General features: G+C 44.0%; 1 protein-coding gene across 4 annotated transcripts in view; it reads left to right on the top strand.

The window, feature by feature from the left end:
* The first annotated feature begins 516 nt into the window (after positions 1-516).
* Positions 517-25423, top strand: part of LOC125451014 (excitatory amino acid transporter 1-like) — a 140761-nt gene continuing 115854 nt past the window's right edge. For 3 of the 4 annotated variants that reach the window (XM_059645055.1, XM_048527639.1, XM_059645053.1), the window contains exons 1-3: positions 517-655; positions 8304-8441; positions 17787-17991. In XM_059645055.1, coding sequence (XP_059501038.1) covers positions 517-655; positions 8304-8441; positions 17787-17991 — 482 coding nt within the window. The remainder of the gene's footprint in view (positions 656-8303; positions 8442-17786; positions 17992-25423) is intronic. The other variant, XM_059645054.1, reaches the window with a different exon arrangement.

Genomic DNA, 25423 nt, shown 5'->3' with positions numbered 1-25423 from the left:
TGTTCATAAATACCAAGTTACATCTCTTGCTCCTGAGCTCTTTTATTCTCTAATTTAGTGTTAAAGACGGGAGTTGATGATTGGTGATTGAGGAGCCTTGGGCTGTGTTAGTCTGTACCGCACATACATCATGATAGTATTTATCTATCAACGAAATGTGAGGCTGGATGAACAGAGCAGGCCAAGCAGCATCTCAGGAGCACTATGCTCCTGAGATGCTGCTTGTCCTGCCGTGTTCATCCAGCCTCACATTTTGTTGTCTTGGATTCTCCAGCATCTGCAGTTCCCATTATCTCTGATGTATTTATCTATCAACTGTCTTTCATGATTGGTGATTGAAAATATCCTTTCAGAGTACTGAGTCCTATATTTAATTTAATTCTTTGGTTTGATCTTACAGCTGTCTGCCTGCAGTGGTTTGAATTTCAAGCTTGTTGGATCAAGCAGGATCGCCCACTTCAAGATTTGTGTGAGTGAGTAGAAACAGCACCAGCTAAGGCTCCTGCTGTAAAGGCAATGGACCGAATCCAGCAGGGCTTACACAAACGAACAACATTAGCTAAGAGAAAAGTTCAGAGGATCTCCAAGGAGGATGTGAAGAGATGCATGAAGGACAATGGATTTGTGCTGTTCACTGTGGTGGCTGTGGTCATTGGTTAGTATTGTAAAATACGTCAAACCAAAATCATTTTGCTGTGCATCCATTTCCTCCTCTGGATTTTCACCACTTGCTTCTCTTTTATTTATTTGCGGGCTATGACTGGCCAATTCAGCATTTATTATCTAACCCTAATTGCCCACAGGGCAGGTAAGATTCAACCACATTGCAGTGGGTCTGGAGTCACATGTAGGCCACACCAGGTAAAGACAACAGTTTACATCCTTGTAGATCAGCAGTGAGCCAGATGGGTTTTCCAACAATTGTCAACAGTTGCATGGTCATCATGAGACACTTCAACTAGATTTGTTGTCCTTGAGGCCTAATTTCACCATGTCCTGGTGGGATTCAAACACAGGACCCCAAAACATTACCTGGATCTCTGGATTTGTAATCTACTGATAATGCCTCTTGATCATTGTCTTCTCTTTACTGACAGATTAACAGCCTCTGCCTGAAAGCAGCCAATCATTCTCCAGTCTCTGTTAATCAAAACCGATTCCTACTAACCTGCCTTGTACCCACAACCTTGTCCCAATTCTAAACTAATCCCACTTCCCCCAACAAACACTGTCCCTCACAGCCCAGCATAGTCTTCGTGGTATTTGATGGGAAATGTTTATCCTGGAGACCAGTTACTAGTGGTGTACCGCGAGGGTCGGTGTTAGGTCCACTGCTGTTTGTCATTTTTATAAATGACCTGGATGAGGGCGTAGAAGGATGGGTTAGTAAATTTGCAGACGACACTAAGGTCGGTGGAGTTGTGGATAGTGACGAAGGATGCTGTAGGTTGCAGAGAGACATAGATAAGCTGCAGAGCTGGGCTGAGAGGTGGCAAATGGAGTTTAATGTGGACAAGTGTGAGGTGATGCACTTTGGTAGGAGTAACTGGAAGGCAAAGTACAGGGCTAATGGTAAGATTCTTAGTAGTGTAGATGAGCAGAGAGATCTCAGTGTTCACGTACACAGATCCTTGAAAGTTGCCACCCAGGTTGCCAGGGCTGTTAAGAAGGCATACAGTGTTTTAGCTTTTATCAATAGAGGGATTGAGTTCCGGAACCAAGAGGTTATGGTGAAGTTGTACAAAACTCTGGTGCGGCCGCAGTTGGAGTATTGTGTACAGTTCTGGTCACCGCATTATAAGAAGGATGTGGAAGCTTTGGAAACGGTGCAGAGGAGATTTACTAGGATGTTGCCTGGTATGGAGGGAAGGCCTTATGATGAAAGGCTGAGGGACTTGAGGCTGTTTTCATTAGAGAGAAGAAGGTTGAGAGGTGACTTAATTGAAACATATAAAATAATCAGAGGGTTAGATAGGGTGGATAGGGAGAGCCTTTTTCCTAGGATGGTGACGGTGAGCACGAGGGGGCATAGCTTTAAATTGAGGGGTGAAAGGTATAGGACAGATGTCAGAGGTAATTGCTTTACTCAGAGAGTAGTAAGGGAATGGAACGCTTTGCCTGCAACGGTAGTAGATTCGCCAACTTTAGGTACATTTAAGTCGTCATTGGATAAGCATATGGACGTACATGGAATAGTGTAGGTTAGATGGGCTTGAGATCGGTATGACAGGTCGGCACAACATCGAGGGCCGAAGGGCCTGTACTGTGCTGTAATGTTCTATGTTCTATGTTCTATATATACACACAAGAAGGTGGCTAGAAATTCAGACATAGCTTTGTGGAAATCAGGATTCAGCAAAAAGTCTGGCATTCAAAGCTAGTCTAAACACTGTCAAGAAAATTTGCCATCCTTACTTGGTATAAACTACATGTGAATCTAGACCTTCTGGGCAGTTAGGGACAGACAATAAATGCTGCCCAAGACAGCAATCCCCATATACTATGAATGATGTTTTTAAAAAATTATTGAAAAAAAACAATCTGCATCTATCTAGACACAGAGTCAGAGTTATTTCAACATGAAAATAGGCCACTCATCAAATATCTATTGATTTTCTAATCCATTTTTCAGCATTTGGCCTGTTGCTTTGTACCTTTCTGTCCTTTCAAGAGCTCATACATATGCTCTGAGGAAGGGTTTCTCGCCAAAGATGCTGCTAGATCTGCTGAGCTTTTCCAGCAACTTCTGTTTTTGCTTCTGATATACAGCATCCACAGTTCTTTTGGTTTTCATAAATACTTAATGTTGTGATAGTTCCCACTTCGACCACCCTTTTAACCTGTGAGTTCCATATAGACACAAATTGAAAGCAATTTGTTCTTAAATATCCTCTAAAGCTTCTACCCTCACCCGAAGCCTATTTCTTCCAGTTATTGATTCCTGTGGTAAGTCTATTTACTCTATGTTCCATTCATAATTTTGTAAAACAGGCCCTCCCCTCACCCAACTCTGTTCTAAGGAAAACAACTGAACCTATCCAGCTTCACTTCAAAGCTGACACTCCAGCCCAGGTAACACGCTCAAGAATTTCCTTTTCATCCTCCCTAGAATAATGAGCTACCAGTCCTACCCCTCCCTCAACCATGTGTCTGTGATAGCAATGATATCACATCCCCTGAGTTAATCAGCATCCTCACCTCATCAGTTACTTACAAGATCCCTTGTACTAAACTAAAGGTGATCCAAACAGCTGTGCTCCCTTGTGCCTTACCTTGACTAAAAATGTTCTGCCTGCTACTGACTTGCCTTCTTTTCTATATTTGTCAATGCATCAATCCCTATTGCACCTTCCTGGACAAGTTAGTTTAAAATGCCATCAATTACATCAAACATCCCACAGGGCTAATAGAGATGGAAGGAAGTACAAATGCTGGAGAACAAGGTGTAGAGCTGGATGAACACAGCAGGCCAAGCAGCATCAGAGGAGCAGGAATTGGAGATAACAAGGCGTAGAGCTGGATGAACATCCCCACAGGGCTTTGGTCTCATCCTGGTTCAGTTACAACCCGTCAGACCTATAAACATCCCGCCGTTGGCAGAAATGGATCCAGTGATCAGAAATCCTGAATGTACAGGGTCACCCGTATTTAAAAAAAAAGCCATCCACATCATACCCAGCCCCACGGACACACACCAGCACTACCTGCTGATCCTTCAGCTCCAAAGCCATTGCTCAAGCTGATCTAACTGACAGCACTTCCTGAAGATGTGCTTGTTCAGACTGTCAGGAGCATCAAAGGATCCCACAGACCACAGTGGGTACATCACCAGAAGACCATAAGAAAGATCATAAGATATAGGAGCAGAATTAGGCTATTTAGGTCATCCAGCCTGATCTGCCATTTGATCATGGCCAATGAGCTTCTCAACCCCATTAGAACACAAGATAGTACTGCACAAGAACAGGCCCTTTGACCCACCATGTCTGTGCCAGCCATCATACTAGTCCTATCGGCCTGCACATGGCCTGTATCCCTCAATTTCTTGCCTGTTCATGTGTCTGGGTAAACATTGCTGCAGTGCTTGCTTCTACCACCTCATTCCAGGCAGCTACCACCATCCTCTGTGTAAAAAAAAACCTTTCCTCCCCCATCTCTTTCAAATTATCCCACTCCCACCTTAACCTCCTAGTATTTGATATTCTCAACCTGGGACAAAAATTCTGATTATCCACCCTATCTGTACCTCTCATCGTGTTATATACTTCTTTTAGGTTGCCCCTCAGGCGCTAACATTCTAGCAAAAACTATCCAAGTTTGTCCAACCTCTCCTGATAGCTAATACATACCAATCAACCAATCAGATAACTTCCTGATAAACTTCTTTTGCTCCCTCCAAAGCCTCTACCATCCTTACTATGGTGCGGTGACCAGAACTGTACTCAATACTCCAAAGCTGGCCTTATATAGCTGCAGAGGGTAGTTGCGGAGGATTGTTTATCTAACCAGAGATCTTTAGTAGTGGTGTTCCACATGCATCGGTGTTGTCAAAGCCTCCACATCTTTTTGATTGTACAGCGACCAGACTGTGCACAATACTCCAGATGTGGCTTGATCAAAGTCTTATACAGTTGCAAAGTGACTGGCCAACTTTTAGACTCAATGCCCTGATCAATGAAGGTAAACACTCTCTACGCCTTCTTTACCACCTCATTGACTTGTGTTGCCACTTCCAGGGAACTATAGGCTTTCACCCCAAGATTCTTCCATATATCAATGTTCCTAGGGGTTCTGCCATTTACGGTCTGCTTTCCTCTTGAATTTGACCTCCCTCACACTTGCACAAATTAAACTCTATCTGCCATTTCTTCACCCAGCTTCCTAGCTGATCTATATTCGACTGCATCTTTTGATATCCTTCCTCATTATCCAAAACTGCACCAATTTTCATGTCATCTACAAACTTACTAATCGAACCACATTTTCATACAAATCATTATATAGTACAAGCAACAGAGGTCCTAGTACTGATCCTTGTGGAACACCATTGGTCAGAGACTTCCAGTCAGAAACACACACCTCCACAACTACCCTCTATCTTCTATGGCCAAGCCAATTTGGTATTTAACTTGCCGATTCACCAGAGATTCCACGTAATTTAATCTTCTGGGCCAGTCTGCCATGAGCAGCCTTGCCAAATTCTTTAGTAAGGTCCATGTAGACAATATCCACAGCCTTAACATAAAAAAAGAAGAACTGCACATACTGGAAATCAGAAACAAAATCAGATATTGCTGGAAAAACTCAGCAGGTCTGGCAGCATCTACAGAGAAAAAACGGAGTTAACATTTCAGAATACCACTGCCTTACCCTCATCAGTCAGCTTTGCCACTTCCTCAAAAAACTCAATAAAGTTTGTGAGACAAATCCACACTTGCATAAAGCCATGCTGTCTATGCCTAATGAATTCATTCTTCTCTAAATGCAGGTAAATCCTGTCTCTAAGAATCTTCTTCAATAATTTCCCCACCACTGACATACGTCTCACTGGCCTACAATTTCCTGGGTTATCCCTCTTGCTCTTCTGAAGCAAAAGAATAAGGCTTCTTATTTCCCAGTCCTCTAAGACCTTGCCTGTGGCTAAAGAGGATAAAAAGATTTCTGTCAAGGCCTCAGCAATCTCCACCTTTGTCTCTGGAACAAAAACAGAAGTTGCTGGAAAAGCTCAGCAAGTCTGGCAATGTTGGTGAAGGAAAAATCAGAGTTAACATTTTGGGTCCGGCACCCCTTCCTCAGACCTTTGTCTCCTTCAATATCTCGGGATAGAGCCCTTCAGGCCCTGGAGTCGTACCTATCTTAATATGTTTCAACATACCCAACACCTTCTCTTTCTTAATATTAACATGATGTGGGGCTGCTGGTGTTGGGCTGGGTTGGATGAAGTCAAAAATCACACGAAACCAGGTTATAGCCCAACAGTTTTAACTGAACACACGAGCTTTCAGAGCATCGCCTGAGGAAGGGGCAACACTCTGAAAGTTTGTGTGTTCAAATAAACCAGTTGGGCTATAACCTGGTGTCGTGTGATTTTTGACCTTCATATTAGCATGTCTTAGACTATCAACAAACGCCTCTCTAAACCTACCATCATCCATGTCCATCTCCTTGGTGAATACTGATATAAAGTGCTCATTAAAGACCTCATCACTTTCTCTTGTACCATCCATAAATTCCTTCCTTTGTCCTTAAGAGGGCCTACCCTTTCCCTAGTTACCCTCTTGCTCTTAATACACGTATAAAATGCCCTGGGATTCTCCTTAATCTGACTTGCTAAGGACATTTCATGGTCCCTTCTATGGCAGAGCAGGCTCATTGCATGCAATGAACTTCTTCGGCGTTATCTCCTTATATTCTAACCCTCCTAATTTCTTTTTAATTTTCTACTTCCTTTATACTTCTCAAGGTCTTATTTTATTTCTGTTTCCTAAACCTTACCAACATTTCCTTTCCATTTCAAACTATACTTTCAACACGTCTTGTCGTCCAACATTTGCCATCCTTGTCTTTCGTCATCACTGGAGCATGCTGATCCTGAATTGTGCTCAACTAGATTTTAAAAGACTCTCACGTGTAAAATGTGGATATACCTACAAACAGCAGACACTAATCCAACTTTTCCATTTTTTGCCTAATACCATTGTAGTTAGGTTTCCTCCAATTTAACACTTTCATCCAAAGACCAATATGATTATTTTCCATAACTAGCTTAAAATTTACAGAATTATGATAAATGTTCCCAAGATGTTCTGCCACTGAGAATTTGATCACCTGGTCAAGCTTATTCGCAGAACAAGGTGTAATACAGCTCCTTCCCAAGTTGGGGGACTATCTATGTGTTGCTTCAAGAAATCTTCCTGGAAGCACCCTACAAATTATGCCCCATCTGAGCCCCTGGTACTAAAGGAGACCCAGTCAATAGAACACAGAGCAGCAAAGCACAGAAACAGGCCTTTCATCTCATGGTGTTGTGCTAAGCATGAAGCCAAATTAAATTAATCCCTTCTGTCTGTCACTGGTCCACATCTCTCTATCCTTTGCATTTTCATGTGCTTTTTAAAAGTCCCTTAAATTCCCCTATTTTATCTGCCTCCACCACTACCGCATCAGTGCGTTGCAGACTCCTACCACTCTCTGTGTAAAAATCTTGCCCCTCACATCTCTTTTGAACTTTCTCCTCTCACCTTAAATGATATCTTCTAGCTTTAGACATTTCAACTCTGGGAAAAATATTCCGAACTTCACCCCTAATTTATGCATCTCATAATTTTATAGACTTCTATCAAGTTTACTCTTAGCTTCTGATGCTTCAGAGAAAACAACCCAAGTTTTTCTAGCCTCTCCTTATAATTTATATTCTCTAACCCATGCAACATCCTCTTCTGCACCCTCTCCAAAACTTCCACATCCTTCCCGTAATGTGGCAGCCAGAACTGAATGCAATACTCTTAAGTATGGCCCAATCAAAGTCTTATAAAGCTGCAACATGACATCCTGATTCTTGTACTCAATTCGCTGATCAATAAATGCAAGCATGTCATACCTTTCTTTACTACTATTTGTGCGTGCAAAGCTACGTTCAGGAAGCTATGGATTTGAACCTCAAGATACCTATGTACATCAATGTTATTCAGAGTCTTGCCATTAACTGTGTATTTTTCTTTAACATTTGATCTCCAAAAGCGCAGCACCTCACACTTACATGGATTAAACTTCATTTGTCATTTCTCTGCCCATATCTGCAACTGATTTACATCCTGCTATATCCTTTGACAACCTTCTCTACTATCCACAACTCCATTGTATCATCTGCAAATTTGCTCACCTACATTTACATTCAAGTCACTTATGTATATTACTAACAGCACAAGTCCCATAGGACACCACTACTCATGGACTCCCAGCCTGAGAAACACCCTTCCAGCACCACCCTCTGTCTCCTATGAGCAAACCAAATCATCAAGAACAAAACTCTGGAATTTGAATGCACGACCTTCCACTTCAGAACTAAGCTCAACTTCTCACTGAGCCACAGATACCGAAGCTGCTGCTAACATACAGGATTAAGTTCCCCTGCTATTTCTGAAAATGAATTACCCCTAATCAAATGCAATGCTTAGTATAAAATGATTTAAATTTTGTTCACTAATAACTACAAACTCAAGATCAGTATTTATTTCTTTTTCATTAACAAATTAGCTCCCTCTCCTGTGCCAATAAATTCTGACTCCCTGTCTTTCTCTCAGGTGTCATCCTTGGTTTCTGCCTCAGGAAATATCAGATGAATTTTCGGCAGATTAAATACTTTTCCTTCCCCGGAGAGATCCTAATGCGTATGTTACAGATGCTTGTGATGCCCCTCATCATTTCCAGCTTGGTCACAGGTACTTGAGCAATGTTAGTTCCTTATCCATAGTCTCTCTCAAGTTCCTTTAATGAAATAACATGATTACTTTGTGTCAGCAATGTTTTGCTTTTTCTTTCATTAAATTGGGAAAACAGAGAATATGGATTTATATAGCACCTAACATTAGCATTTTTCCAGATTGAGGGACTTTCCAAAGCTCTTCACTGACAATGATGACAATTGGAATTCAACCACATTTGAAATATAGAAAGACCACAGGATCTTTACAAAAATAAAATGCCACTTATGACATCAGAATTAATGACCAGGTAATCTGCCATGACATGTTCGTTGTCTTCTGTGCCAGAGTAAAAGGCTTCACTAAGAGGGCAAAAAGCATGTGGAGAGAAGAGGACAACAGTCAGAAATTGGTAGGAACCAATGACATAGGGAGAGACAGAGGGAATGGGTTAGAGCATAACAGATGGACTGTAATCTGAATAAGTGTGAAGTTATTCTCTCCAAAAAAACAAAACAGACATTTTTTTTAACATTGAAATGGTGTGAAATGCAGGTGTCTGGAGGGAGATAGGTGTTGCTGTCCATGCATTGTTAAGAGTTAACATGCAGATACAAAGCAATTAGGAAGGCAAATGATAATTTGGTCATTACCGCAAAGGGGTATGAATGCAGGAGGAAAGATATTCTACTGTAGCCCGAGGCCCGAACATCTTCAGCTTCTTCATCAATGACTTTCCCTCCATCAAAAGGTTAGAAGTGGGATGTTTGCTGGTGATTGCACAGCGATCAGCACCAGTTATCGGGAAGGGGTTAGTAGTAACTTTTGCACGTTACAGATGCCATGTAATGTCCATCTCAGATAAGAGACAATGTAATCACCAAGCCTTGAAATTCAAAGGTGTTATCATCACTGAAAACACCGTTATCAACACTTGAGGGATACTATTGACTAGAAACTTAACACCACATTAAGATTAAGAGTAAGATTAGGCACAATCAAGGATAGTAGTGGGAAATTGTGTGTGGAGTCAGAGGAGATAGCAGAAGCACTAAATGAATATTTTTCGACAGTATTCACTCGAGAAAACGACAATGTTGTCGAGGAGAATACTGAGATACAGGCTACTAGACTAGGTGGGATTGAGGTTCACAAGGAAGAGGTATTAGAAATCCTTCAGAGGGTGAAGACAGATAACTCCCCTGCGCCAGATGGGATTTATCCTCGGATCCTCTGGGAAGCCAGGGAGGAGATTGCCGAGCCTTTGGCATTGATCTTTAACTCGTCATTGTCTACAGGAATAGTGCCAGAAGACTGGAGGACAGCAAGTGTGGTTCCCCTGTTCAAGAAGGGGAGTAGAGAAAACCCTGGTAATGATAGACCAGTGAACCGTACTTCAGTTGTTGGTAAAGTGTTGGAAAAGGCTTTAAGAGATATTAACATAGAACATTACAGCACAGTACAGGCCCTTCGGCCCTTGATGTTGTGCCGACCTGTCATACCGATCTCAAGCCCATCTAACCTACACTATTCCATGGACGTCCATATGCTTGTCCAATGACGACTTAAATGTACCTAAAGTTGGCGAATCTACTACTGTTGCAGGCAAAGCGTTCCATTCCCTTACTGCTCTCTGAGTAAAGAAACTACCTCTGACATCTGTCCTATATCTTTCACCCCTCAATTTAAAGCTATGCCCCCTCGTGCTCGCCATCACCATCCTAGGAAAAAGGCTCTCCCTATCCACCCTATCTAACCCTCTGATTATTTTATATGTTTCTATTAAGTCACCTCTCAACCTTCTTCTCTCTAAAGAAAACAGCCTCAAGTCCCTCAGCCTTTCCTCCTAAAACCTTCCCTCCATACCAGGCAACATCCTAGTAAATCTCCTCTGCACCCTTTCCAAAGCATCCACATCCTTCTCATAATGTGGTGACCAGAACTGTACACAATACTCCAAGTGCGGCCGCACCAGAATTTCGCACAGCTTCGCCATAACCTCTTGGTTATGGAACTCGATCCTTCTATTAATAAAAGCTAAAACACTGTATGCCTTCTTAACAACCCTGAAAACCTGGGTGGCAACTTTCAAGGATCTGTGTACATGGACACCGAGATCTCTCTGCTCATCTACACTACCAAGAATCTTACTATTAACCCTGTACTTTGCCTTCTGGTTACTCCTACCAAAGTGCATCACCTCACACTTGTCTGCATTAAACTCCATTTGCCACCTCTCAGCCCAGCTCTGCAGCTTATCTATGTCTCTCTGCAACCTACAGCATCCTTCATCACAATCCACAATTCCACCGACCTTAGCGTCGTCTGCAAATTTACTAACCCATCCTTCTGCGCACTCATCCAGGATATTTATAAAAATGACAAACAGCAGTGGACCCAACACTGACCCTTGCGGGACACCACTAGTAACTGGTCTCCAGGATGAACATTTCCCATCATCTACCACCCTCTGTCTTCTTTCAGCAAGCCAATTTCCGATCCAAACTGCTATATCTCCCACAATTCCATTCTTCCGCATTTTGTACAATAGCCTACTGTGGGGAACCTTATCGAATGCCTTGCTGAAATCCATATACACCACATCAACCGGTTTACTCTCGTCTACCTGTTTGGTCACCTTCTCAAAGAACTCCATAAGGTTTGTGAGGCATGACCTACACTTCACAAAACCGTGCTGACTATCCCTAATCAATTTATTCTTTTCCAGATGATTATAAATCCTATTCCTTATAACCTTTTCCAACACTTTACCAACAACTGAGGTAAGGCTCACTGGTCTATAATTACCAGGGTTGTCTCTACTCCCCTTCTTGAACAGGGGAACCACATTTGCTATCCTCCAGTTTTCTGGCACTATTCCTGTAGACAATGACGAGTTAAAGATCAATGCCAAAGGCTCGGCAATCTCCTCCCTGGCTCCCCAGAGGATCCGAGGATAAATCCCATCCGGCCCAGGGGACTTATCTATCTTCACCTTCTGAAGGATTTCTGATACCTCTTCCTTCTGAACCTCAATCCCACCTAGTCTAGTAGCCTGTATCTCAGTATTCTCCTCGACAACATTGTCGTTTTCCAAGGTGAATACTGTTGAAAAATATTCATTGAGCGCTTCCCCTATCTCATCTGACTCCACACACAACTTACCACTACTATCCTTGATTGGGCGTAATCTTACTTTCGTCATTCTTTTATTCCTTAAATACCTATAGAAAGCCTTAGGGTTTACCCTGATCCTATCCACCAACAACTTCTCATGTCTCCACCTGGCTCTTCTGAGCTCTGTCTTTAGGTCTTTCTGGTCTACCTCGTAGCCCTCAAGTGCCCTAACTGAGCCTTCACATATCATCCTAACATGAGCCTTCATCTTCTTCTTGACCAGAGATTTCACCACGGCTCCCGCACTCTACAGCTTCCTCCCTGCCTGACAGGTACATATTTATCTAGGACACACAAGAGCTTTTCCTTGAATAAGCTCCACATTTCTAATGTGCCCATCCCCTGCAGTTTCCTACCCCATCCTATGGTCCCTAAATCTTGCCTAATCTCATTGTAATTGCCTTTCCCCCCGCTATAACTCTTGCCCAGTGGTATATACCTATCCCTTTCCATCACCAGGATTTATAATCATCTAGAAAAGAATAATTTGATTAGGGATAGTCAGCACGGTTTTGTGAAGGGAAGGTCGTGCCTCACAAACCTTATTGAGTTCTTTGAGAAGGTGACCAAACAGGTAGATGAGAGTAAACCGGTTGATGTGGTGTATATGGATTTCAGCAAGGTGTTCGATAAGTTTCCCCACAGTAGGCGATTGTACAAAATGCGGAGGAATGGAATTGTGGGAGATGTAGCAGTTTGGATCGGAAATTGGCTTGCTGAAAGAAGACAGAGGGTGGTGGCTGATTGGAAATGTTTATCTTGGAGACCAGTTACTAGTAGTGTACTGCAAGGGTCGGTGTTGGGTCCACTGCTGTCTGTCATTTTTATAAATGACCTGGAATAGGGCGTAGAAGGATAGGTTAGTAAATTTGCAGACCACACTAAGGTCGGTGGAGTTGTGGATAATGACGAAGGATGCTGTAGGTTGCAGAGAGACATAGATAATCTGCAGAGCTGGGCTGAGAGGTGGCAAATGGAGTTTAATGCAGACAAGTGTGAGGTGATGCACTTTGGTAGGAGTAACCAGAAGGCAAAGTACAGGGCTAATGGTAAGATTCTTGGTAGTGTAGATGAGCAGAGAGATCATGGTGTCCATGTACACAGATCCTTGAAAGTTGCCACCCAGGTTGACAGGGCTGTTAAGAAGGCATACAGTGTTTTAATGATAATGGGAACTGCAGATGCTGGAGAATCCAAGATAACAAAGCGTGAAGCTGGATGAACACAGCAGGCCAAGCCGCATCTCAGGAGCACAAAAGCTGACGTTTCGGGCCTAGACTCTAGCCTCCCTGATGAAGGGTCTCGGCCCGAAATGTCAGCTTTTGTGCTCCTGAGGTGCTGCTTGGCCTGCTGTGTTCATCCAGCTCCACACTTTGTTATCTTATACAGTGTTTTAGCTTTCATTAATAGATGTTCCGGAACCAAGAGGTTATGGCGAAGCTGTGCGAAATTCTGGTGCGGCCGCATTTGGAGTATTGCGTACAGTTCTGGTCACCGCATTATAAGAAGGATGTGGAAGCTTTGGAAAGGGTGCAGAGGAGATTTACTGGGATGTTGCCTGGTATGGAGGGAAGGTCTTACGAGGAAAGGCTGAGGGACTTGAGGCTGTTTTCATTAGCGAGAAGAAGGTTGAGAGGTGACTTAATTCAGACATATAAGATCATCAGAGTGTGAGATTGTGTGGATAGGGAGGGCCTTTTACCTAGGATGGTGACGGCGAGCACAAGGGGGCATAGCTTTAAATTGAGGGGTGAAAGATATAGGACAGATGTCAGAGGTAGTTTCTTTACTTTGAGAGTAGTAAGGGAGTGGAACGCTTTGCCTGCAACGGTAGTAGATTCGCCAACTTTAAGTACATTTAAGTCATCTTTGGACAAGCATATGGACATACATGGAATAGTGTAGGATAGATGGGCTTCAGATTGGTATGGCAGGTTGCGACAACATCGAGGGCTGAAGGGCCTGTACTGTGCTGTAATGTTCTATGTTCTATGTTAACACATTGGCTGCAACAGCAGGTCAGAGGCTAGGAACACCGTGGCGAGTAACTCACCTCTTGACTCATAGAGCATAGAAAAGAACAGTACAGCACAGTATCGGCCCTTCGGTACACTATGTTGTGCCAACCTACTGTCCTACTCTAAGATCAAACTGTCCTGCATACTCTACGTTTTACCATGCTCCATGTTCCTATCGAAGAGTCGTTAAAATGTCTCTACAGTATCTGACTCCACTACCTCTGCCGGCAGCGCATTCCACGCGCTCACATCTCTCTGTGTAAAGAACCTACCTCTGACATCTGCCCTACACCTTGATCCAATCACCTTAAAATTGTGTCCCCTCATAATAGCCATTTCCTCCCTGGGAAGATGTCTCTGACTATCCACTCTATCTGTGCCTCTCATCATCTTGTAAACCTCTATCAAGTCACCTCTCATCCTTTTTCACTCCAATGAAAAAAGCCCGAGCTCCCTCAACCTTTCCTCGTAAGACCTTCCCTCCAGTCCGGGCAGCATCCTGGTAAATCTCCTCTGCACCCTCTTTAAAGCTTCCACATCTTTGCTGTAACGAGGCAACCAGAACTAAACACAAGTGTGGTCTAACTAGTGTTTTATAGAGCTGCAGCATAACCTTGCGGCTGTTAAACTCAATTCCCCTGTTAATGAAAGCCAACACACCATACCCCTTCTTTACAACCCTGTCACATGGACCCCAAGATCCCTCTGTTCTTCCACACTGCTGAGAATCCTCCCGTAACCCTGTATTCTGCATTCAAATTTGACCTTCCAAAATGAATCACTTCACACTTTTCTGGGTTGAATGCCATCTGCCACTTCTTTGCCCAGCTCTACATCCTGTCAATTTCCCGTTGCAATCTACAACAGCCCTCCATGCTGTCCACAACTCCACCAACCTTTGTGTCATCGGCAAACTTACTAACCCACCCTTCCACTTCCTCATCCAAGTCATTTATAAAGATCACAAAAAGCTGAGGTCCCAGAACAGATCCCTATGGATCCCCAATGGTCACCAAGCTCCAGGCTGAATACTTTTCATCTACTACCACCCTCTGTCTTTATTGGACAGCCAGTTTTGTACCCAGACAGCCAAATTTCCGTGAATCCCGTACCTCCTTACTTTCTGAATGAGCCTCCCATGGGGAACCTTATCAAATGCCTTGCTAAAATCCATATACACCATATTCACTGCTCTGCCTTCATCGCCATGCTTTGTTCCATCCTCAAAGAACTCCATAAAGCTTGTGAGGCATGACCTGCCCGAAAGTCTGTCACCATCATCAACGTACAGGTCAGGAGTGTGATGGAATACTCCCCACTTGTCTGAATGGATACAACAGGGAAGATGATGTCCTTGGTGTTATCGAAGGATTGTTCATTCAAAACACAGATAAGGTTCTGGGGACCCAAGCTTGAATCCTGCCACAGCACATGGTGGAACTTGAATTCAATAAATATCTGGAATTGGCAATCTAACGATGGCCATGAATCCATTGTCGATTGTCAGGAAAAACCCACCTGGTTCACTGATGTCCTTTAGAGAAGGAAACAGCCATCCTTACCTGGTCTGACCTACATGTGACTGCAGACCCACAGTAATGTGGTTGATTCTTAACTGTCCCCAGGCAATTAGGGATAGGCAATAAATGCTTCCCTAGCCAGTGGCACCCTCATCCAGTGAATCCCATAGTCCACTGCTGGTCCATTTTGTTTAGATACTGGGATTTTTGACGTGAAATTTCCCGTTCTTATCTGTGGAGTCAGTTATGGTCATCGTTATTCATTGCTCATAGCAGTCAGGTAACAATCATAGCCCAAGCCAAACATAGACATGTACAGGAACTCCTAGAGACATGGTTTTCCACCCATAATGCAATCAACAAACATATAGATTTGGACCAAGTATACAAACCCATACAGATCAAAACTGGAAATGACAGTAGTCACCATAATGGACCGGACAGTATAAATCCCGAACGGAGTAGAATAACATCGCTTCATTGGAGGCTCCACTGATGATGTCACCTCTCATGGTGACAAAATGTCTGAACAAGAACAAGCCAACTCAGCGAGCATGTGAACAACCTCACTCACAACCAGAAATACAGATCTGTGCCAAATCTTTAAACGCTGAAGAAGCTTGACACCATCCAGGGCAAAGCAGTCTGCTTGATCAGCACCACATGGACTGCATCCACTCCCTCTACCACCGATGCTCAGTAGCAGCAGTGTGAATTATCTACAAGATACACTGCAGAGATAAATGAAAGAGCCTTAAACAGCACCTTCTGAACCCATGGTCACTTCCATCTAGAAGGACAAAGGCAGCAGATTTATGGGAACATCAGCCCCTGCAACTTCCCCTCATAGCCACACCATCCTGACTTGGAAATATATCACAGTTCCTTCACTTTCACTGGGTCATCACCCTGGGATTCTCTACCTTGGGTCTAACAACAGCACAGAGACTGTAGCATTTCAAGAAGGCAGCTCACCTCCACCTTCTCAAGGGCAGTTGGGGCAAGAAATGCTGGCCCAGCCAATAATGTGAGTGAAAGAAGATCATTGTATAGAGGCTTGGTGAGACCTCACCTGGAATATTATGCACAGCTTTGGTCTCCTGATTTAATGAAGGATATACTTGGCATAGAGGGAGTGCAATAGAGATTCACCAAATTATATCACATGGAAGGAAGGATTGTCTTACAAGGCGATTGAAGTAACTGGCTCTGTATTAAACATAATAAAATGTGAGGCTGGATGAACACAGCAGGCCCAGCAGCATCTCAGGAGCACAACAGCTGACGTTTCGGGCCTAGACCCTTTATCATGCTCCTGAGATGCTGCTGCGCCTGCTGTGTTCATCCAGCCTCACATTTTATTTTCTTGGTTTCTCCAGCATCTGCAGTTCCCATTATCACTCTGTATTAAACAGCTCAGGACCAGGCCCTTCGGCCCATCAAAACTGCACTGACTCATGCTGACTCTCTAAACCAAGACACAGTTAAGAGACCACCACGTTTTTTTCAGTGCGGAATTATGATGTTGGAGCAATGGCAAGCACCTGGCTAAAAGACAAGACTGGCTAGCATAGACTAACATAGAATCCCTACAGCGTGGAAACAGGCCCTTCAGCTCAACATCAATCCTTGGAGAAGGCCCATCCCTCTACAACCCACCTAATCCACACCTCCCTGAACACTACGGGCAACTTAGCCTGGCCAATCCACCTAGCCTGCACATCTTTGGACAGTGGGAGGAAAAAGGAGAAAACCCACGTAGACACGGGGAGAATGTGCAAACTTCACACAGTCGTCCAAGGGTGCAATTGAAACTGGGTCTTTGGTGCTGTGAAGCAGCAGTGCTCACCACTGAGCCACAGTGCTCCCCAATATTTCTGTGCTGTTAAATCTTTCTGGGTATAAGTTGCTCTTGAAAGACAGAAAAGGTAGGAAAGGAGAAGGGTTAGTAGTATTAGTCACATGTCAGCTACACCAGGTAAAGACAGCCGATTTCCTTCCTTAAAGGGCATTAGTGATTAGGATTTTGATGACATTATTTACAAGTTACCATTTTGCAAGCTTTTTATTCAAGATTTTTATTGAATTCTAATTTCACCATCTATCATGGTGGGATTCAAGCCCATGTCTCCAGGACATTGGCCTGGGGCTCTGTTTTCCTAGTCCATTGATAATACTACCACATTAAACAAGGTGTAATATGCACCCCCACTGTATTCCCAGCTATTGACGCACACGTGGTCTTGAGCAGACACACACATGCACCTGCAAACACAATGTTATAGATGCTGTTTAAATACAAAACATTTTACAGAATTAATATTGCTTGTAATAATTTCTTTCTTAATAAAAACTGAAAGAACTGAGGATGCTGTAAATCAGGAACAAAAACAGAAGTTGTGGGAAAAGCTCAGCAATTCTGGCAGGATCTGTGAAGAAAAAATCAGAGTTAATGTTTCAGGTCCAATGACACTTCCTCAGAATTGAGGAAGGCTCAGAAGAAGGGTCACCAGACCCAAAGCGTTAACTCTGGATTTTTTCTTCACAGTTGCTTCCAAACCTGCTGAGCTTTCCCAGCAGCTTCTGTTTCTGTTCATCATTTTTTCCTTACTGCTTACAGTTGTGATCTGATGTTTTCAATGCAACAGGTATGGCTGCCCTGGACAGCAAGGCCTCTGGTAAAATGGGTATTCGAGCAGTGATTTACTACACAACCACAACTATCCTGGCTGTAATAACAGGCATCATTATGGTGTTGATCATCCATCCTGGAGCAGGAGGCAAGGAAAAGATGCACCGGGAGGGGAAGGTTGAAGAAGTGCATTCAGCCGATGCATTCATGGATTTAGCCAGGTCTGATCTGCTTAAAGCCTTCTTAACCCCCACCAGAAGGTCCAATCCATTGATCTGGAAATAGTACTGTTACCTTCAGCCTGCTATTACTTACCCCATAATCAAATCACCATAGGTGCATTTTTAACTTAACCATTGTGCTTTTGTTGATAAGAAACGCACGCAGTCATGGAACCAGATGTAGGGACACACTCCAGCACACAAACATAGTAACTTACAAACAAACTCCTGCTCAATTTAAAGTTCATGGAGAGACCTGTATTATCATACTTAAGCAGAGATAGTTAAGATGAAATTTAACAGCTATGTTAAAAATGATGATATTTTGCTACAGGCACAGGTCAGTAACTAATAGGAACAGGTTTAACTAGTAAAAGAACCAGAGGTGAGATGAACACTTTCTAACAGTCCAAGCAGCCCCTCAAGCCTACTCCACCATTGCTAATGTGACATCCCTATTCAAAAAGGAGGGAGAGGAAATGTGGGGAACTACAGGTTGATGAATCTAACATCCATTGTTTGAAAAATGTTAAAATCAATTATTAAGGAATTAATAGCAGAACATTTGGAAAATCATAATCTAATCCAGCAGTCAGCAAGGCTTTGTGAATGGAAAATCATGTCCAATTTACTAGAATTTTTCAAGCAGCTTACAAGCAGAGTGGAGAGGAGAGAACCAGCAATTGTACTGTATTTGGATTTCTAGAAGCAATTTGACAAGGTACCGCATAAAATGTTAATCATAAAACAGGAGCCCATAATGTTGGAGGTAGTACGTTGGCATGGGTAGAGAATTGGCCCACGGACAGAAAACAGCAAGTGAAGATTATGGATTCATTTTTCAGGTTGGAGACCTGTGACCAGCGAGATTCCTTAGGGATCAGTGCTGGCACCAGGGATGGGATGGGGGCTCAGGGATGGGCAATAAATGTTGCCTTGCCAGCGATGCCCTCATTCTGTGAATGAATAAAGAAAGAAAAGCCCGGAACATTCAACAACCATTCCTGCCCCTGAGTTATCCAATTCTCCGTAAAGGCCGCAACATCGTAGTTCCAAGTATTGATCCATGCTCAAAGTTCATCACAATTACTCCTGACTCCTCTTGCATTAAAATAGAGACACTTCAACCTGTCACACTGACTGCAACTTTGCTTCACCAACTGTCTGTCCTTCCTCACAGATTCTCTGTATGCTGTATCAACCTGTCTACCAGTTCCCCCATCCTCTGATCCATAGCTCCAGTTCCCATCCCTCTACCAAAATAGTTTAAACCCTCCCGAAGAGCTGTTCCAAAGCTCCCACCAGGAAATTGGTGCCCCTCTCATTCAGGTGCAACCCATCCTTTTTATGCGGTTCCCACCTTCCCGATAACTTATCCCAGCGACCCAGATATCTGAAGCCCTCCCTCCTACACCAGCTCTATTGCCATGTGTTCAACTGCACTCGCTCTCTATTCCTAGCCTCACTAGCCCATGGCACCGGTCGTAATCCTGAGATTACCACTCTGCTCGTCCTCTCTTCTCCTGTCTCTCTTCAGTTCTTTGTTTCTAACCTCACTAGTTTGTGGCACCGGTTGTAATCCTGAGATTACCACTCTGCTCGTCCTGCCTTTTACCTTCCAACCGAACTCCCTGTATTCACTTTTCAGGTTCTCATCCCTTTTCCTAGTTATGTTATTGGTACCGATGTGTACCACGACTTCTGGGTGCTCTCCCTGCCCCTTAAGAATCCTGTAGACTCGAACAGAGACATCTCTGACCCTGGCACCCAGGAGGCAACATACCATCCAGGAGTCTCATTCATGACCACAGAATCTCCTGTCTGTTCCCCTAACCATTGAATCTCCTGTCACTGTAGCTCTCCTATTCTCCCCCACTTCCCTCAGACACCTGGCCATTATGGTTTTCCCCTGGTAGGTCCTTCACCACCAGCACCCTGGCATCCCCACAACAGCATCCAAAGTGCAGTATACTTGTTATCGAGAGGAACAGCCACAGGGGAGCCCAACACTGTCTGCCTTATCCCATTGCCTTTCCCTCCCTTGACGGTCACCCAGCAACCTTTATTCTGTAACTTGGGTGTGACTACTTTGCTGTAACTCCTTGCTGTCATCCCCTCAGCATCCCAAATGATCCCGAGTTTCTCCAGCTCCAGTTGCATAATGTGGTCTGTGAGGAGCTGGAATTGGGTGCACTCCTCGCAGGTGATGTCAGCAGGGACACTCGTAGTGACCCTTACGTCCCACATCCTACAAGAGGACATAAAATTGCCATAGCTTCCATTCCGTCTACTCTAGATTGCCAAAGAGATAAAGAGAGAGGGGAAACAAAGCTCACGTAGAACATAGATCATGACAGCACAGTACCGGCCCTTCAGCCCTCGATGCTGTGCCGACATGTGAAAGCAATCTGAAGCCCATCTAACCTACACTATTTCGTTATCATCCATATGTTTATCCAATGACCATTTAAATGCCCTTAAAGTTGGCGAGTCTACTACTGTTGCAGGCACGGCATTCCACGCCCTTACTACTCTCTGAGAATCTACCTCTGACATCTGTCCGATATCTGTCACCCCTCAATTTAAAGCTATGGCGCCTCGTGCTAGCCATCTCCATCCGAGGGAAGAGGCTCTCACTGTCCACCCTGTCTAATCCTCTGATCATCTTTGTATGTCTCTATTAAGTCACCTCTTAACCTTCTTCTCTCAAACGAAAACAGTCTCAAGTCCCTCAACCTTTCCTCATTAGACCTTCCCTCCATACCAGGCAACATCCTGGTAAATCTCCTTTGCACCCTTCCATGTCCTTCCTATGATACGGCGACCAGAACTGTATGCAATACTCCAAGTGCGGCCACACCAGCGTTTTGTACAGCTGCAACATGACCTCATGCCTCCGAAACTCAATCCCTTTACCAATAAAACCTAACACACCGTATGCCTTCTTGACAACCCTGTCAACCTGGGTGACAACTTTCAAGGATCTGTGTACATGGACACTGAGATCCTTCTGCTTGTCCACACTAGCAAGAACCTTACCGTTAGCCCAGTACTCTGTGTTCCTGTTACTCCTTCCAAAGTGAATCACCTCACACTTTCCAGCATTAAACTCCATTTGCCACCTCTCAGACCAGCTCTGCAGCTTATCTATGTCCCTCTACATCCTACAGCATCCTTCCGCACTATCCACAAATCCACCGACTTCAGTGTCATCTGCAGATTTACTAACCCATCCTTCTAAGCCCTCATCCAGGTCATTTATAAAAATGACAAACAGCAGTGGACCCAACACCAACCCTTGCGGTACACCACTAGTAACTGGTCTCCAGGATGAACATTTCCCATCAACTACCACCCTCTGTCTTCCTCCAGCTAGCCAATTTCTGATCCAAACCACTAAACCACCATCAAGCCCATGCCTCGGTATTTTCTGCAATAGCCTACCGCAGGGAACCTTATCAAATGCTTTACTGAAATCCATATACACCACATCAACTCAGACAGTAGTAAGGGAAGGGAACGCTTTGCCTGCAACGGTAGTAGATTCGCCAACTTTAGGTACATTTCAGTCATCATTGGATAAGCATATGGACGTACATGGAATAGTGTAGGTTAGATGGGCTTGAGATCGGTATGACAGGTCGGCACAACATCGAGGGCTGAAGGGCCTGTACTGTGCTGTAATGTTCTATGTTCTAACCGCTTTACTCTCATCCACCTGTTTGGTCACCTTCTCAAAGAACTCAATAAGGTTTGTGACGCATGACCGAATCGAGCAGTTCAGATGGTCGAGAAGTTCTAACAATAAGATATAGAAGGAGTATTAGGCCATTCGACTCATCAAGTCTGCCCTGCCATTTGATCATGACTAAGATACAGGCTACTAGACTAGGTGGGATTGAGGTTCACAAGGAAGAGGTATTAGAAATCCTACAGAGTGTGAAGATAGATAAGTCCACTGGGCCAGATGGGATTTATCCTCGGGTCCTCTGGGAAGCCAGGGAGGAGAATGCTGAGCCTTTGGCATTGACCTTTAACTCATCATTGTCTACAGGAATAGTGCCAGAAGACTATAGATGGGTCAGTTTTTGTTCAGTGTGTGCAGGAGGGCTTCCTGACACAGTGTGTAGATAGGCCAACAAGGGGCGAAGCCACATTAGATTTGGTACTGGGTAATGAGCCCGGCCAGGTGTTAGATTTGGAAGTAGGAGAGCACTTTGGTGATAATGATCACAATTCTGTTATGTTTACTTTAGTGATGGAAAGGGATAGGTGTATACCACTGGGCAAGAGTTATAGCTGAGGGAAAGGCAATTACGATGAGATTAGGCAAGATTTAGGGAGCATAGGATGGGGAAGGAAACTGCAGGGGATGGGTACATTAGAAATGTGGAGCTTATTCAAGGAAAAGCTCCTGTGTGTCCTACATAAGTATGCACCTGTCAGGCAGGGAGGAAGTTGTCGAGTGCGGGAGCCGTGGTTTACAAAGGAGGTGGAATCTCTGGTCAAGAGGAAGAAGAAGGCTTATGTTAGGATGAGATGTGAAGGCTCAGTTAGGGCACTTGAGGGCTATGAGGTAGCCAGGAAAGACCTAAAGAGAGAGCTCAGAAGAAGCCAGGAGGAGACATGAGAAGTTGTTGGCGGATAGGATCAGGGTAAACCCTAAGGCTTTCTATAGGTATTTAAGGAATAAAAGAATGACGAAAGTAAGATTACGCCCAATCAAGGATAGTAGTGGTAAGTTGTGTGTGGAGTCAGATGAGATAGGGGAAGCGCTAAATGAATATTTTTCAACAGTATTCACCTTGGAAAACGACAATGTTGTCGAGGAGAATACTGAGATACAGGCTACTAGACTAGGTGGGATTGAGGTACACAAGGAAGAGGTATTAGAAATCCTTCAGAGGGTGAAGATAGATAAGTCTCTTGGGCCGAATGGGATTTATCCTCGGAACGTCTGGGAAGCCAGGGAGAGATTGCCGAGCCTTTGGTATTGATCGTTAACTCGTCATTGTCTACAGGAATAGTGCCAGATGACTGGAGGATAGCAAATGTGGTTCCCCTGTTCAAGACGGGGAGTAGAGACAACCCTGGTAATTATAGACCAGTGAGCCTTACCTCAGTTGTTAGTAAAGTGTTGGAAAAGGTTATAAGGAATAGGATTTATAATCATCTAGAAAAGAATAAATTGATTAGGGATAGTCAGCACGGTTTTGTGAAGGTAAGGTCGTGACTCACAAACCTTATTGAGTTCTTTGAGAAGGTGACCAAACAGGTAGATGAGAGTAAACCGGTTGATGTGGTGTATATGGATTTCAGCAAGGCGTTCAATAAGGTTCCCCACAGTAGGCTGTTGTACAAAATGCGGAGGAATGGAATTGTGGGAGATATAGCAGTTTGGATCAGAAATTGGCTTGCTGAAAGAAGTCAGAGGGTGGTGGTTGATGGGAAATGTTCATCCTGGAGACCAGTTACTAGTGGTGTACTGCAAGGGTTGGTGTTGGGTCCACTGCTGTTTGTCATTTTTATAGACAACCTGGATGAGGGCGTAGAAGGATGGGTTAGTAAATTTGCAGACAACACTAAGGTCAGTGGAGTTGTGGATAGTGACGAAGGATGTTGTAGGTTACAGAGCGACATAGATAAGCTGCAGAGCTGGGCTGAGAGGTGGCAAATGGAGTTCAATGCGGACAAGTGTGAGGTGATGCACTTTGGTAGGAGTAACCTGAAGGCAAAGTACTGGGCTAATGGTAAGATTCTTGGTAGTGTAGATGAGCAGAGAGACCTCGGTATCCATGTACACAGATCCTTGAAAGTTGCTACCCAGGATGACAGGGCTGTTAAGAAGGCATGCAGTGTTTTAGCTTTTATTAATAGAGGGATCACGTTCCAGAACCAAGAGATTATGCTGCAGCTGTACAAAACTCTGGTGCAGCTGCACTTGGAGTATTGTGTACAGTTCTGGTCACCGCATTATAAGAAGGATGTGGAAGCTTTGGAAAGGGTGCAGAGGAGATTTACTAGGATGTTGCCTGGTATGGAGGGAAGGTTTTAGGAGGAAAGGCTGAGGGACTTGAGGTGGTTTTCATTAGAGAGAAGAAGGTTGAGAGGTGACTTATTTGCGACATATAAGATAATCAGAGTATTAGATAGGGTGGATAGCGAGAGCCTTTTTCTGAGGATGGTGACAGCAAGCACGAGGGAGCATAGCTTTAAATTGAGGGGTGAAAGATATAGGACAGATGTCAGAGGTAGTTTCTTTACTCAGAGAGTAGTAAGGGTATGGAACGCTTTGCCTGCAACGGTAGTAGGTTCGCCAACTTTAGGTACATTTAAGTCGTCATTGGATAAGCATATGGACATACATGGAATAGTGTAGGATAGATGGGCTTCAGATTGGTATAACAGGTCAGCACAACATCGAAGGCTGAAGGGCCTGTACTGTGCTGTAATGTTCTATGTTCTATGATATGTTTCCCAACTCCGTTCTCCTGCTGTCTCCACAAACATTTGATTCTGTTACTAATCAAAAACCTCTCTGTCTCTGTCTTAAATGCACCAAATGACTTTGCCCCCACAGCCCTCTGCAGCAATGTTCGAAAGGGTCATCCCTTCACTCTTAGGCTGTGCCCCTGGAATCCTGTCCCTCCTATGACTGGAAGCATCTTCTGCATACCCACTCTGTCCAGGTCTCCCTGTACAAAACACTAGTGCGGCCTCACTTGGAATATTGTGTGCAGTTCTGGTCACCCCATTACAGGAAGGATGTGGAAGCATTGGAAAAGGTGGAGATTGACCAGGATGTTGCCTGGTCTGGAGCGCAGGCCCTATGAAGAAAGGCTGAGGGACTTGGGTCTGTTCTCATTGGAGAGAAGGAGGCTAGGAGGGGATATGATAGAGACATACAAGATGATCAGAGGATGAGATAGGGTGGACAGTGAGAGTCTTTTTCCGAGGATGATGACTTCAGCTTGTACCAGGGGGCTAGCTACAAATTGAGGGGTGATAGATTTAAGACAGATGTCAGAGGCAGGTTCTTTACTCAGGGAGTGGTAAGGGCGTGGAATGTCCTGCCTGCCAATGTCATCGACTCAGCCACATTAGGGGCATTTAAACAGTCCTTGGATAAGCATATGGATGATGATGGGATAGTGTAGGGGGAGGGGCTTAGATTAGTTCAGAGGTTGGTGCAACATTGAGGGCCAAAGGGCCTGTTCTGCGCTGTATTGTTCTATGTTCTATGTTCTATGAATTCCAGGATGAACATTTCCCATCAACCACCACCCTCTGCCTTCTTCCAGCAAGCCAATTTCTGATCCAAACTGCTAAACCACCCTCAATCCCATTACTCCGTATTTTCTGCAATAGCCTACCATGGAGACCCTTATGAAATGCTTTACTGAAATCCATATACACCACATCAACCAGTTTA

The sequence above is a fragment of the Stegostoma tigrinum genome, chromosome 3 (genome assembly GCF_030684315.1).
Source record: "Stegostoma tigrinum isolate sSteTig4 chromosome 3, sSteTig4.hap1, whole genome shotgun sequence".
NCBI lineage: Eukaryota > Metazoa > Chordata > Chondrichthyes > Orectolobiformes > Stegostomatidae > Stegostoma > Stegostoma tigrinum.
The sequence above is the reverse complement of the archived record's forward strand: the minus strand, read 5'-3'. Positions and strand labels throughout refer to the sequence as shown.